General features: G+C 40.7%; 1 protein-coding gene across 9 annotated transcripts in view; it reads right to left on the reverse strand.

Moving 5' to 3' along the window:
- Positions 1 to 15,936, reverse strand: part of LRCH3 (leucine rich repeats and calponin homology domain containing 3) — a 152,322-nt gene that overhangs the window by 35,455 nt on the left and 100,931 nt on the right. For all 9 annotated transcript variants that reach the window (XM_066346972.1, XM_066346968.1, XM_066346973.1 and 6 more), the window contains exons 9-12: positions 10,798 to 10,946; positions 7,697 to 7,773; positions 1,100 to 1,148; positions 571 to 720 (exon numbers count right to left, since the gene is read on the reverse strand). In XM_066346972.1, coding sequence (XP_066203069.1) covers positions 571 to 720; positions 1,100 to 1,148; positions 7,697 to 7,773; positions 10,798 to 10,946 — 425 coding nt within the window. The remainder of the gene's footprint in view (positions 1 to 570; positions 721 to 1,099; positions 1,149 to 7,696; positions 7,774 to 10,797; positions 10,947 to 15,936) is intronic.

Below are 15,936 nucleotides of genomic sequence, written 5' to 3' on the forward strand. Positions count from 1 at the left end.
TTAGGGCTCCTTAGGTAGCTATCCCATATAGCCTCTACAGACTCATCACTGACTGATGGCCTACCAGAACGGGGTTTCTCCACCAAACTGCTGGTTTCCTTCAACTGCTTATCCCACCGAGTAATGTTATTCCTATGTGGTGGCGCTTCGTTATAAATGCGCCGATATTCACGTTGCACTTTGGTCACGGATTCGAATTTAGCGAGCCACAGAACACACTGAACTTTCCTCTGTACCGTCCACATCTTGATTGGCATGGCCGTGGGCTGCTCCACTTTATACACAGTGTTACGTCATCATCTCCGCGTGCGCACATGCTGCCACATCATCCTACAGAAGCTGGGAGGGTTTTCCTTTTATTTGGTGCAGATTTCACATTTCTATCGTCTTTTGTTGCTTTCCTGTGACCAGTCAAAAGTGCACCATGACTTTACGGACACACTGTACATCATCTGTACAGTGTACTGTGTGTTCACCACGCCAAGTCCAGTCTCCTTCCATCACCATTTATTGCCCTTTACCCTCATCTACCTCCCTAGGAGTATCATTAAACGAATTCAAAGGATTCACCTTAACAAAGTCCAGGACAGCATCTCTCTGAATCTGCTTGGTCCTTATTTTCTCCTCCTCATACTGGAGGGCAGCGAGCTGTGCCTCCCTCCGTGTGCGCTCCACCAGTTGCTCCCTTCTCCGATGCAGTTCTAAGTCTGTCTGTGACAGCTGAAACACAAGTCAGTTTGCATATGCAAGTGGGTCAAAGATCAACTTAACAATATAGGGAACTGCTACTGACCCAGCAGTCACTTAGCACTTCTTTAAATGTGTTTATTGCTGATTTTTTCTCATTTCTGAACTCTGTTCTTTTATGTACTATAAAACCATCATGTAGGTAAAGATTTATTTTCTGTCCAGTGTCTAAAAACACTGTTGGCGAGTATCAGGTGTATGTGTTATATTAACTGCATGACTGAGGAGAGAAGTAGGGAAATATACAGAAATCTGGCAATTAATAGTTTATTCAAGTATTATAAAAAAAAGAAAACCATCGTAGTTAAAAAAAAAAAAAAAAAGGTCAAAGCTAGAACAAAACTTTTTTTACCTGATTGTGACTTGGTGGTGGTGACGAGAAAGATGGCTCAGCTGGAACCCTGACCCAGAAGAGAAAAAAGATGCCTTGATAAGAGAAACAGGTATATAAAAGACTAGTGAAACTTCATTGTGAGTGCAGCTTTCTGTTAATCAATAGGCAAACTGTCTAGTCGGCACTGAAAGACTAAATAAATTTTGTAAACTTGAGCCTAAGTCATTAAATTAAGCTACAGGGACACCTGATGTCTCCAACTCACATTTCACATGATATCACTGATCAAGCCAGACAGCTAACAACTGTCTGTGATCAACTAGGGCTAACGATACAATTACTTGAGATCACTTTTCAAACAGCATGATTTCTTTATAGTACAATATTTTCTTTACCACCAGAACTGAAACAAGATACACATAAATGGAGATTGTTTCATATACAGTCATTTATCAACAAAAATCTGGACTACTACAGAACCTGGTACTGTCCTTGTAAAGCCTCCTACTCTCACCTTCAATTGACCAAGCAATTTTAATAGCAAAAGTATAGATTCTGTTGGTTTTTATTTTTAAGAAAATAATAAAACCTGATTTCATGCTTAAAAAATTGTAAAACTTGTCTCTTTTATCAGTGTTAATCCTTCCAGTTTGGTATTTATCTTTTTCCTGAACTAGATTTAGAGTTTCAAGTCTCTGTTACTCATCTGTGTCTTTAAAATGAACAATGTTACAACAGTGACTGACATTCAGTACCTGAAATTTTAAACTATGATTATTAGCCATATGTTGTTTGTTGTTGTTTTTTAACAGAGACAGAGAGAGGGATAAACAGGGACAGACAGACAGGAATGGAGAGATGAGAAGCATCAACCATTAGTTTTTTGTTGCGTGTTGCAACACCTTAATTGTTCATTGATTGCTTTCTCATACGTGCCTTGACCGCGGGCCTTCAGCAGACCGAGTAACCCCTTGCTGGAGCCAGCGACCTTGGGCTCAAGCTGGTGAGCTTTTTTGCTCAAACCAGATGAGCCCTCACTCAAGCTGGTGACCTCGGGGTCTTGAACCTGGGTCTTCCACATTCCAGTCCGACGCTCTATCCACTGCACCTCCGCCTGGTCAGACTAGCCAAATGTTTTTTAATTCTATGTTCTAATAGAAATAAACCTGACAAGACCCAGCTTGATACTATTTATCTTTCCTGAACTAAAATGCCATTCAGATTATAAGTAAATCTGTGTTAAAAATGATATAGATTGACCAGGTGGTGGTGCAGTGGATAGAGCGTCAGACTGGGATGCAGAGGACCCAAGTTCGAGACCCCGAGGTCACCAGCTTGAGAGCGGGCTCATCTGGTTTGAGCAAAGCTCACCAGCTAGGACCCAAGGTCGCTGGCTTGAGCAAGGGGTTACTCGGTCTGCTGAAGGCCCACGGTTAAGGCACATATGAAAATGCAATCAGGCCCTGGCCGGTTGGCTCAGCAGTAGAGTGTAGGCCTGGCATGCGGGGGACCCGGGTTCGATTCCCGGCCAGGGCACATAGGAGAAGCGCCCATTTGCTTCTCCACCCCCCGCTCCTTCCTCTCTGTCTCTCTCTTCCCCTCCCGCAGCCAAGGCTCCATTGGAGCAAAGATGGCCCGGGCGCTGGGGATGGCTCCTTGGCCTCTGCCCCAGGCGCTAGAGTGGCTCTGGTCGTGGCAGAGCGACCCCCCCGGAGAGGCAGAGCTTCGCCCCTGGTGGGCGTGCCGGGTGGATCCCAGTCGGGCGCATGCAGGAGTCTGTCTGACTGTTTCTCCCTGTTTCCAGCTTCAGAAAAATAAAAAAAAAAAAAAAAAAAAAAAAAAAAAAAGAAAATGCAATCAATGAACAACTAAGGTGTCGCAACAAAAATCTGACGATTGATGCTTCTCATCTCTCTCCATTCCTGTCTGTTCCTATCTATCCCTCTCTCTGACTCTCTCTGTCCCTGTAAAAAAAAAAAAAAGATATAAAATTTTGTTAGTTTTAACTTTGTATTTATTTAATCCATCTTGGCAAATAAGTATAAAATACCATAATTTGTCCCCCTACCTTTATTATACCCCAGGCAGGTAGTGACTGTGTGTGTGTGGGAGGGGTAGACGGGAAGCAATGTAGACCTGGGGTGAAGAGAGGGAAGGAGAACTGGAAAGAAAAAATAAGCAACTTTCTTTTCAGTGGTGACTAAGTACTAAGTAACAGTAAACTGACTCAATTCCTTTGAGTCTTTGCAACTGAAGGGCTAATAAATTTTTTTGGTTAGGACAGGTCTTGGTTGCCTACGAGTTGCCAGTCATTTTGAGGTGGTTTTGCTTTTCTAGGTTCTAAATAATAATTCCACTTGAATATAAGTTCTAGGAAGATGGGAACTTTGACTTAAGCTTACAGCTATTTCTCAAACCTAGAAATGTAGTTGGCACATAGAAATGGCACAGAGATACTGAGCAAATATCTAACTAAACAAATGAAGTATACAGTTGTGTAAGGCAGGTCCACAATGGATTCGGGCAGATGGTAGAAAAACTGCAGGGCTGGAAAGCATTGGGCCGTTACTATCTAATACAGTCTCACAACAGCAGTCTAGCAAACAGACGGGAAAAACCTCTTCTCAGGGCGGCAGGCAAACGAACAGGAAAACGACCCCTCACAGTAGTGGGCAGGCAATCTACAATCCACCATCACAATCGGCACTGAGCACAAGCACCCACAGCCTTACACAGACTATACACATGGCACTGCCACATGTTCACACACTAATTGAGCATAATGCTTGTAGCTGGTAAACCAGCAAGCAAGCCTAACACAGCTGTTTTCCTAATAATTTGACACTTAATGTGGGGGTTAGGAACATCAAACCCTCTTCCTTGCAGTAAAAAATCTGTGTATAACTTTTCACATCCCTAAAACTTAGTTGTCCCTAGGTATGGTGGGCAACTGGTTCCGATCCCCTGCCCCAGCAGATACCAATCTCCACAGATGCTCATGTCACTTATACAAAATGGCATAGATCAACGCATGAAGTTGGTCCTCCATATCTGTGGACTCCCAACTGTGATTAAAAACAGTACAGGTATTTATTTTTTTTAAATCCATGTACAGGTGGACTCATGCACTTCAACCCTGTGTTTTTCAAGGGTGAACTGTATGCATTGATCTGAGAGCTTAACTGGTTATTTGGATAAAATACTGAGCTCTTATCCAAACACTGTAATAAGGTCTAGGGATTTGAAACACCCAAGTAAAAATAGAGTTGGCCTTCTGTATCTGCGGGCTCCACAACAGGATTCAACCAACATTTTCAATCCATGATTAGTTGAATTCCCTGATAGGAACCTGGAGGTAAAGAGGGCCAACTAAGATTGCACATTTTGGAGTCAAAAGTGGTCCTGGGACCAATCCCCTGTGGATAATGAGAATGACTGTAACCATGGCTTCAGTTTCTAGCGCTGTGGCAGATTAGACACTCTAAATGACTCTTTGCTCAAGTGCCATGAAAATAAAGAATTCACAGATTCTAAAAACAAGTAAATACAGGAACTCTGAATTATGGTGTTGTGATATGCAGATAGTTGGCCCCTATGATCTACACACCTGGTGTTACTCTAATGATCACATTACATGTCAAAAGAACTTTACAGATGACATTAAAGTTATTCATCAGCTGACCTTAAAATGAGGAGATTATCCAGGTGGATCTAATATAATCACATGGGCCCTTAAAAGAAAAGAGGAAGGCAAGAGAGTTTGTGAAATGGCAGTCAGTGTAAAAGGAAATTAGATTCAAAATGTGAGAAGGATTTAGCCCACCACTGCTGGCTTAAAATAGAAGAAGACATGAACAAAGAAATGTAGGTGGACTCTAGGAGCTGAAAATGACTCCCAGCTAATAGCCAAGACGGTAACAGGGACCTAGGTCTGTAATTACATGCACCAGAATTCTGCTAACAACCTGTATAAAGCCCGGAAATGGATTCTTTCCCAAAGTCTCCAGATAAGAATCCAGGCAAGCCTGACTGGTGGTGCTGCAGTAGACAGAGAGTCGACTTGGGACATTGTCCCAGGTTCAATACCCTGAGGTTGCTGGCTTGAGCAAGGGGTCACTGCCTAGGCTTGAGCACCCCCCAGTCAAGGCACATATGAGAAGTGATCAATGAACAACTAAAGAGATGCAACTACAAGCTGATGCTTCTCCAACCCTTCTTGCTAAAAAAAAAAAAGAATCCAGGCCAGCCAACATGTTTACTTCGGCCTTGCAAGACTCTAAGCAGAGAACCACAGAAATCTTGTTCAGATTTTTTTTTCTTTTTTTTAAAAATTCCTTTATTCCTTCTGAAGCTGGAAACCAGGAGAGACAGCCAGACAGACTCCCGCATGCGCCCCACCGGGATCCACCCGGCACGCCCACCAGGGGCGATGCTCTGCCCACCAGGGGGCGACGCCCTGCCTCGACCAGAGCCACTCCAGCGCCTGGGGCAGAGGCCAAGGAGCCATCCCCAGCACCCGGGCCATCCCTGCTCCAATGGAGCCCTGGCCGCAGGAGGGGAAGAGAGAGACAGAGAGGAAGGAGGGGGGATGGAGAAGCAAATGGGCGCCTCTCCTATGTGCCCTGGCCGGGAATCGAACCTGGGTCCCCCGCACGCCAGGCCGATGCTCTACCGCTGAGCCAACAGGCCAGGGCCTTGTTCAGATTTCTATTCAGCAGAATTGTGATATATAAAATGGATGGGTTTTAAGCTGCTAAATAAATTGCTCACAAAAATTAGGGGATATTTCAAAATGAATATGAAGCAACAAAATATCTCCCAATTTTTTGTGAGTAGTATAGGCGATCATTTGATGTTAAATAAGCATTAGAAAATGAATATATAAAGCAACTGAGCAAAAAGCTGGCTTTTACCTTGAAGGTTTCTACTAAATTCTGAAGATCTTGAGCTTTGCTTATGAGGAATGTAGGAAAATGGACAGAAGATAGAACCTAGGTCCACCCAAAGTGGGAAAATGTAACAGACTCTCCATGAAACTGGAATCTCGGCTGGCCTATGGTGGCACAGTAGACGAAGCGTAGACCTGGAACGCTGATGTCACTGGTTCAATACCGGGGCTTGCCTGGTGAAGGCATGTATGGGAGTTGATGTGTCCTGCTCCTCCCCCCTTCTCTCTCTCTTCTCTAAAATAAATATATAAAATCTCTATAAAAAACAAAATTGAATCTCAGAAGACCACACTGTCAGTATAAATTAGAAATGGCAACTAAAAAGCCATTTTGAGATAAATTTCAAAGATATAAAATTTAACTAAAGTCCTATGAACTGACTGGTAAAACTATAAAAGGCCAAGTTTTGAATTTCTTTGATTATTCTCCCCATTTTCTTCTTTATCTATATTTTTGTCTCCTAAACAACTGTAACACCCTATCAAGTATAAGTAAAGGACTATATATGTACTTCTAAACTGTAAATTTACCAATGTTTAAGAGTAGGCATGTCAAGCAAATTTTTTTGTGTGTGTGAGGGAGAAAGAGAGAGAGAGAGAGAGAGAGAGAGAGAGAGAGAGAGAAAGAGACAGGGACAGGGACAGACAGGAAGGGAGGGAGATTAAGAAGCATCGACTCATAGTTGCAGCACCTTAGTTGTTCATTGATTGCTTTCTCATATGTGCCTTGATTGGGGGGCTCCAGCCTAGCCAGTGACCCCTTGCCTAAGCCAGCGACCTTGGGCTTCAAGCTAGCAACCTCAGGGCTCAAGCCAGTGACCATAGGGTCATGTTTATGACAGCATGCTCAAACTGGTGACCCCGCGCTAAAGCTAGATGAGCTCGTGCTCAAACCAGTGACCTTGGGGTTTCAAACCTGGGTCCTCAGCATCCCAGGCTAATGCTCTAACCACTGCACCATCACCTGATCAGGCGGCATGTCAAGCTTATTATTTTACGAATTCATAAAAATGCCTGACCAGGTGGTGGAGCAGTGGATAGAGAGTCGGATTGGGATGTGGAGGACCCAGGTTCGAGACCCTGAGGTCGCCAGCTTGAGCACGGGCTCATCTATTTGAGCAGAGCTCACCAGCTTGGACCCAAGGTCACTGGCTCGAGCAAGGGGTTACTCGGTCTGCTGTAGCCCCATGGTCAAGGCACATATGAGAAAGCAATCAATGAACAACTAAGGTGTTGCAACGAAAACTAATGATTGATGCTTCTCATCTCTCTCTGTTCCTGTCTGTCCCTCTCTCTGACTCTCTGTAAAAAAAAAAAAAAAAGAATTCATAAAAACAAAGAGGAAGCAAAAACCCAAAATCTGGGAATTTCTTTTAGTTCTCTTTATGCATAAACCCAGACATATCATCATAAAATCTCATTGCTACGAAGTATCTTCAAATCCGATAATTGTTTAGGTAATGCCTTAGGTGATCTGAATTTAGAATCAACAGATCAATTTTATTCACCTTGCTATTACATGAGCACAAGGCACATAATCACTCAGTTCTATATACACAGTATAATCTGAATGTCTTCATTATATATAGATCTATACAAAATCAAATAAGCTCATGTTTATTGAGTTTTAAGACAGAAACAAATGAAATAGAATTGGTTTTTCAAACCTGTTTTGATGTGAGTATCTTCTCATGTCCTCTGTTTTTTGAAATTCCCTCATGGGTACTGGCTTTATTGGTGAACCCTACACCAAAAAAGCAGAAATAAATCCACTGAACATATGTATCTAGAACACTGTGATTATACAGTTTACGTTAAATTTATTTAGGGGTATGTATATTACACTAAAAAAATATCTTCAAATGTGAATTTTTATATCTGAAGCATTATAGGCTATCTTACTACTTTGGTAAACACAAAACCACTCATAATCCAAAAATGTTTATTTGATTTTCAAAAAAGTAATTTCCTTCTCACTGTATTATATAAATTATAGTGGCCATACGGTATAAGCGAGTGATAAGATGTTACAGCGGGAAAGGATCTTAGAACTCATCTAGTACAAACTTCCATCTACAACAGAAATTCCTATCTACCTGACCCTGACCTTTACTCAGCTTCTCTTGAATATTTTTAGTAATAGGGAGTTAACTGCACAGATCATACTTCTTTACTGCTTCATCATCACAAATTGTTACTTATGTTAGTCATACATCTAGTCCTGGGGATGATGAAGAAATAGCAAGATAAAGAAAAAAGTAATTTCTTTTTATGGTAAAATATTAATTAAAAAGTACTGGCAATTTAATTTATTTATAAACTAAAGGGTAAAAATCATTTCAAAATACATTACTGAGGAAAATTAAGTTGACTTAAGTGATAGGTACCATGTACTGAAAAAAAAAAAAATTATAAATCAAAAGTAGAAGCTTGCATGCTATCACAGCATGTATCTGTCAAATGGAAATTATACAATCTTGATTCAACACCCAAAATAATCATCAAAATGGGTATTTTTGAAGGTAAAAAAACAACTTATCTAAAACGTATGTCTAAAAATCAAATGTAAAACTAACTGCAGTCTCCTCACACGTAACTAGAAAGTCCTTGGTGAGTTATTCCAAAGAGCTAAAGCTGACTCCCTTGAAGTGAGGGCATGAGGATCATATAAAATGAGACACAATTTTAGAATCCTGATGACAGAATAATAATTTTAATTTCAATAAATATATATGGCTTTTAAAAAAATAAACAAAAATTTCTCTTACAGCTGTTAGTATTAGTAACTTACTACGCTGTTTTATACTATAATTATCTGATCGCTTCTCGGCGTTTAGGCTAAGATCAAGTGTAGTATACTACAATTACCTGAAATTATTGCAAGAGGTAGATAAAATTTACACAGCAAAATGAATGTGATATTGGTTTAATTTTTTTTAAATATGGCATATTCTATAAATACTAGTCATACCCTATTTTATCGTAATACTTGTACGTATGTGAAAGATATTATAGTAAAATTAAACAATAGAGTGTTTAAAATCCCAAACAGAATAGGTTTTTAACAATGCGTTTTCAGGTAGTATTCAAGAACATAAAACATATTTCTTCACTATTAATTAAATCATCTAAAATAATATTACTTCATCATATTTTTACAGATGCCAAATTTTAGAAAGCCTTATGACATAAAGATTACCAAATAGCCTGACCAGGTGGTGGCGCAGTGGATAGAGCGTTGGACGGGGATGCCGAGGACCCGGGTTCGAGAACCCGAGGTTACCAGTTTGAGCGCGGGCTCATCTGGTTTGAGCTTTTTGGTTTGAGCAAAGCTCACCAGCTTGGACCCAAGGTTGCTGGCTCGAGCAAGGGGTCACTCAGTCTGCTGAAGGCCCACGGTCAAGGCACATATGAGAAAGCAATCAATGAATAACTAAGGTGTCACAATAAAAAACTGATGACTGATGCTTCTCATCTCTCCGTTTCTGTCTGTCTATCCCTATCTATCCCTCTCTCTGACTCTCTCTCTGTCTCTGTTAAAAAAAAAAAAAAATGATTACCAAACATACTAGGTAGTAGGAATTAAAGACATAGTATTAAAAACTAGCCAAGATAATGGATTAAAGAAATGGGACTATGACTTTTCACCAGGAGAATAATAGACATTATTTCCACTTTTAAGAGAAATGCCTCATTTATACAGCCTAAATTAACCACAAAATGGTCAAAGAGAAAGATCACAAGGAAAAGGATTATCTTTAAGATTAACAGTGTGCACTGTTAATTTTAACTTTATTACAAAGTAGTTTCTCCGGCAGGGACGTTTACAGCCTGCACCACAGGGTTTCACTTATCACCTGGTACACACGGACCATCATCTCTGGCTTGTAGGACTTTGATTTATATAACTTTATCCAACTTTAAATACAAGTGTCTTCCGAACACCAACAAAAAATACTGTGTTCAAAAGCCTTCAGATAGGAAAACCAAAGGAATTTTTAAAAGAATGATAATATCACTCCATAATATGTCCCACTTGAAGTGATTATTCTCTATTTCATCATTCTCCAAAAAGGCCAAAGTGTTTCTCAATAACCCCTGCTCAGAGCCTTGGACCCACTCCAGACATTAACAACACACACACACTGAAGTGGAGCCATTTTATTATGCTGAATAATGCTATTTCTGCTTGAGACCCTTGGGAATTGGCAAAGATTCTGCAGTGGACTGAATGACCATTTGTTTTATAAGGCAACTCAATGCTCCACTCTAAGAGACACCCAGGAATGTTAATGGCAAACAATTTATATTCTGTGTAACTGAGCATAAAAGCTCCAATATAATTAAGGTCATTATAAAAATTCTATGGTTAGTTTGTATTTTGCTCCAAAAGTCATCAGTTTGGTTCAATTCTTAATTTCTGATCAAACTATGATTATCAGTAACAAAAAAAGACAGTAAGAACCCTGAAAAGCATCATGTTTCTTTGCATTTTCTTTAAAGCCATAGGATACTTTTAGGACTCTTGTAATTCCTATTTCAAAATTCTGAAATTCGTCTTTTTATTTGAAAAATAAACCTAAACTATATTTGTGACTGATTTTTAAAAATGAATCTGAAAAACTCAGTAATGAAACTGGAACTGAACATAATAAAACAAATAATTAAACCTAAACCAATGAAACACTGATATGACTTAAATTTATACTGCCATAAATTATTTTTATTAAGGAATAGCAACATAGTTAGGCTTAAATGCGTGTAGTACCTCATGAGAGATTCGCCGTTGTTCAATATACGCCATAAACTGTGAACTGAGGCTGTCTGAGTGCAGGCCCCCGGCCTGTCTCACCTCGTCCTCTTCCTCCTCTGCAGTACAGCTGTCAATGTAGTCAATCTGATCCAGATCAGGCTCTCCTGTCCACACCACACACATGCCAGAAAAAACATTCACGTTAGGTAACTAACAAAAGACATTAAATTGCATTCTTTCCTTTTCCCTAACATTTTCTATCCTGAAAGCGGCAGAAATTAGAAGTTTAAATTATGTAAGCCGTTTTGTTTTTTTTTTAGATTTTATATATTTATTTTTAGAAAGAGAAAGAGAACGGGGAAGGAGCAGGAAGCATCAACTCCCATATGTGCCTTGACCAGGCAAGCCCTGGGTTCCAAACAAGCAACCTCAGCATTCCAGGCCGATGTCACCACAGCTCAGGCTACATAAAGCCTTTATTTAGTCCATGGAAACACACAAAACTAGGCTCCGGAAAAGTATTAGTCCTAATTCACTAAGTAATACAGTAATTGAGGTAATTATTGGAATAGAGACCTCTAATATATGTATTACTATATATTATATATAATACACTATATTATATATAATGTATAATAAATTATATGTAATAATATATACTATATAATAATATATTATTATATATAATAAAATATATATACTATATATTATAGCCTGACCAGGAGGTGGCGCAGTGGATAGAACATCGGACTGGGGCCCAGAGAACCCAGGTTTGAAACCCCGAGGTCATCAGCTTGAGTGCGGGCTCATCTGGTTTGAGCAAGGTTCACCAGCTTGAACCCAAGGTTGCTGGCTTGAGCAAGGGGTCACTTGGCCTGCTGTAGCCCCCCGGTCAAGGCACATGTGAGAAAGCAATCAATGAACAACCTAGGTGCCGCAACGAAGAATTGATGCTCCTTATCTCTCTCCCTTCCTGTCAGTCTGTCCCTCTCTGTCACAAAAAGAAAATAAATATATATAGGATAGCTCTCTACTATTTTTAATAAGGCATTCTGAGTTTGTGAGACAAACAAGGGAATAATTTTTAAACAATGAAAGTTATATCTTCTTTTAGGTTCTTTCCCCACGTTTTAGAATTGGGACATAATCATCTCTCTCTTTGAAGAGGTGGGACAGAGAAAACTTAACATAATCAACTCAAAAGAGAAGAGAAAGAGCAGGAGAAAAGTGAAGCTGGAGATAGACACTGACTACTGTTTCCCTTCCTGTAATTGTTGTACATAACAAGAATAAAGTTTTTCTATTTAAGTAATGATTTTCTAGAGGTCAGCACTGTAGATATTCTATAGCAGTTTGTGAATGGAAGAAAATCATTTGGGGAACTTTTTCTCCTCAAAATATTTTGTGGTGAGAAGAAGCATACAAATAAGGTATAACATATCATTATTTCTTCCAAAAAGTTTGGGAGTGCCCTATTATTTTTAAGTTTACACAGTAACCATTTTTAAAAGTCAGCTAAAATTGCACACTAGGGAATAGTGAATTTGGAGAAGTCTACTTCTCAATTTAGTTTTCTGATTCACTTATTTCTAAATAATTCCATAACTGCAATTAATACAAAAATAGAGTTATTAGAGTTACAGTAACAGGTAAAAGGATGAAAAGGTCTACACCCACATTAGAAACTAGGTGCCCAGATGCACTTTTGCCCAATGTGCTATAACTTGTGTTATTAAATAATTCATTATATGACAACATTCCAAGAGAGCAACAGCACTTGCATCATATTATCTTAACCAACACTGTCCAAGAGCAATAGAATGTAAGCCACAAAAGTGAAACACATATATAATTTTAAATATTCTAGTAGCCACATTTTTTAAAAGGGTGATTGGTGGCTGACCAGGTGGTTGCAAAGTGGATAGAGCATCAGTAAGGGTTGCTGAGGACCCAGGTTGAAAACCCTGAGGTCACTGGCTTGAGTGCATGCTCACCAGCTTGAGCACAGGGTCGCTGGCTTGAGTGTGGGATCATAAACATGACCCCATGGTTGCTGGCCTGAAGCCCAAAGGTCACTAGCTTGAGCCCAAGGTCACTGGTTTGAGCAAGGGGTTATTCAGTCTGCTAAAGGCCCACGGTCAAGGCACATATGAGAAAGCAATCAATGAACAACTAAGGTGCCAAAACTGAGTTGATGCTGCTAATCTCTCTCCCTTCTTATCTGTCTGTTCCTGTCTTTCTTTCTTCCTTTCTTCCTTCCTTTCTTTCTCTTTCTTTCCTTCTTTCTTTTTCTTTCTTTCTCTTTCTTTCTTTCTCTCTCTCTCTCTCTCTCTCTCTCTCAAAGGTGATTGGCCCTGGCTGGCTGGCTCCATGAATAGAGTGACAGCTCAGGGGGCTGATGTCTTGGGTTTGATCCCCAGTCAGGACACACATGAGAAGGTACCATCTGCTTCTCTTTCCTTTCCTTTCCCCTTCTCTCTATTGTCCCCTCTAGCAGCCAGTGGCTCAACTGGTTGGAGTGTCGGACCCAAGTACTGAAGGTAGCTCAGTCGATCCAACCTCCGAAGGCCTTAGGCTCTGAGAATAGCTTGGTTAATTTTAGCATTGACTCTAGACGGGGGTTGCCAGGTGGATCCCAGTCAGGGCACATGCAGAAGTTTGCCTATCTTCCCTCCTTTCAGTTAAAAAATAAATAAATAAAAATAAATTTTAAAACTGACTAATTTTAATAATATATTTCATTCTGTCGAATATATCTAAACTATTACCATTATATCTCATATTATTTGTTCATGCAAAGTCTTTAAAATCTGATGTTTTACACTTATAGCACATTTCCATTCAGAAAAGCCACCTTTCAAATGCTCAATAACCATGGGTGGCTAGTGCCTGCCATACTGCTGTCAAGAGCAAAGATGTAGCCAATATTTTGAGTCTGAAATGCACCAGTGAGAAAGCTATCTCATACACGAGCAAGGTTAAAAAGAAAACCACTCAGGCCCTGGCCAGTTGGCTCAGCGGTAGAGCTTCCGCCTGGCGTGCGGGGGACCCGGGTTCGATTCCCGGCCAGGGCACATGGGAGAAGCGCCCATTTGCTTCTCCACCCCCCCTTCCTCTCTGTCTCTCTCTTCCCCTCCCGCAGCCAAGGCTCCATTGGAGCGGAGATGGCCCGGGCGCTGGGGATGGCTCCTTGGCCTCTGCCCCAGGCGCTAGAGTGGCTCTGGTTGCGGCAGAGCGATGCCTGGAGGGGCAGAGCATCGCCCCCTGGTGGGCAGAGCGTCGCCCCTGGTGGGCGTGCCGGGTGGATCCCGGTCGGGCACATGCGGGAGTCTGTCTGACTGTCTCTCCCGGTTTCCAGCTTCAGAAAAATACAAAAAAAAAAAAAAGAAAACCACTCAAATATGAATAAAATGACCAGTGACAGTAGTAAAAAATATGTAAGATGGTAGGAGAAAAAGACAGCAAACCACTTAATTAAAATCATGATTCAGAGATGAAAGCTCTTCTCAGATATCATAATGGATTTCTGGAAAATTGAAGTCATTTTCCCCTTACAGGTTACCCTCAAAAATGTAAAATTTGGCAATTCAAACTAAAACAATAATGAATAGAATATTAAAATAGAGTCTGTATCAGCCCTGGCCAGATAACTTGGTTGGTTAGAGTGTCACTCCAAAGCACAGAGGTTGCTGGTTTAATCCCTAATGAGGGCACATACGAGAACAGACCAATGTTCCTATCTTTCTCTACCTTCTTCTCTCTCTAAAATCAATTAAAAATAAAAAGTCTACCTCAGAAGTACAAGGAAGCAAGAAGAATTCTCTGTTAATGAACTATAAAAACAGTGATAAAAATTTTAAAAACTTAAATCACAAAATTTAAAATATCAGAATAAGAAAAACTCAAATTCAGATGCCCTTAAAGAGCACAATTCCAAATGAAAGAAAAGGTAATGAAGAACAGCAGTGAACTTATATTTTTTTAAGTGGGAGAGGGAGAGACAGAGACAGGGACCAACAGACAGGACGGGAGAGAGATGAGAAGCATCAACTTGTTGAGGCACCTTCGTTGTTCACTGATTGCTTTCTCATATGTGCCTTGACCAGGGGTTCCAGCTGAGCCAGTGACCCCTTGCTCAAGCCAGTGACCTCTGGGCTCAAGCTGGTGATCCCACACTCAAGCTGGTGACTCTGGATTTCAACCTTGGGTCTTCAATGTCCCAGGCTGATGCTCTACCCACTGCTCCACTGCCTGGTCAGGCCAGGACTGAGGTCAAATAGTGATCACAAAAAAAATCTTTAAAACAGAGAATAGTACTTCAAAAGAAGATCCTGGTTAAATCAAGATTAACAACAAAGATCTAGTCCAGGTAAACCACCTTTAATAGTTTCCTCCCAAAATAAAAAAGAAACACTGTATTAAAAAAAAAAATTTCAGCCCTGGCCAGTTGGCTCAGTGGTAGAGCACTGGCCCAGTATGTGGAAGTCCCAGGTTTGATTCCCAACCAGGGCAACAGGAGAAGTGCCCATCTGCTTCTCCACCCTTCTCCCTCTTCTTTCTCTCTCTCTCTCTTCCCCTCCTGCAGCCAAGACTCCATTGGAGCAAGGTTGGCCTGGATGCTGAGGATGGCTCCATGGCCTCCGCCTCAGGTGCTAGAATGGCTCTGGTTGCAACAGAGCAACGCTCCAGATGGGCAGAGCATCGCCCCCTAGTGGACTTGCCAGGTGAATCCTGGTCGGCCACATGTGGGAGTCTGTATCTCTGCCTTCCTGCTTCTCACTTCAGAAAAATACAAAAAAAAAAAATTCCACTAATTTGAGAGAGAGAGAGAGAGAGAGAAGCATCAATTCACCATTGCACTTAGCTGTGCACTCACTGATTGCTTCTCATATGTGCCCTGACCGGGGATCAAGCCTGCAATCTTGGAGAGCCAGGTTGATGTTTTCTTCACTGAGCCACCCGGCTAGGGCCTTTAAACTGAAAGTCTAATATAGAGAAATTGAAATTTAATCCCAAGGGAAAACAACTTTTTTCCCAATCATGTAAGAGAAAGCCTTTAACAGGAGAGTTGAAGAAACTATAGAAACAGAAACCAAAAGAGTAGGTGTGAAAAAGACCATTAAAAAAGTCAGAGTTATTATAAAAACTTCAGAT

Source organism: Saccopteryx leptura, chromosome 8 (assembly GCF_036850995.1).
Source record: "Saccopteryx leptura isolate mSacLep1 chromosome 8, mSacLep1_pri_phased_curated, whole genome shotgun sequence".
Taxonomy (NCBI): Eukaryota; Metazoa; Chordata; class Mammalia; order Chiroptera; family Emballonuridae; genus Saccopteryx; species Saccopteryx leptura.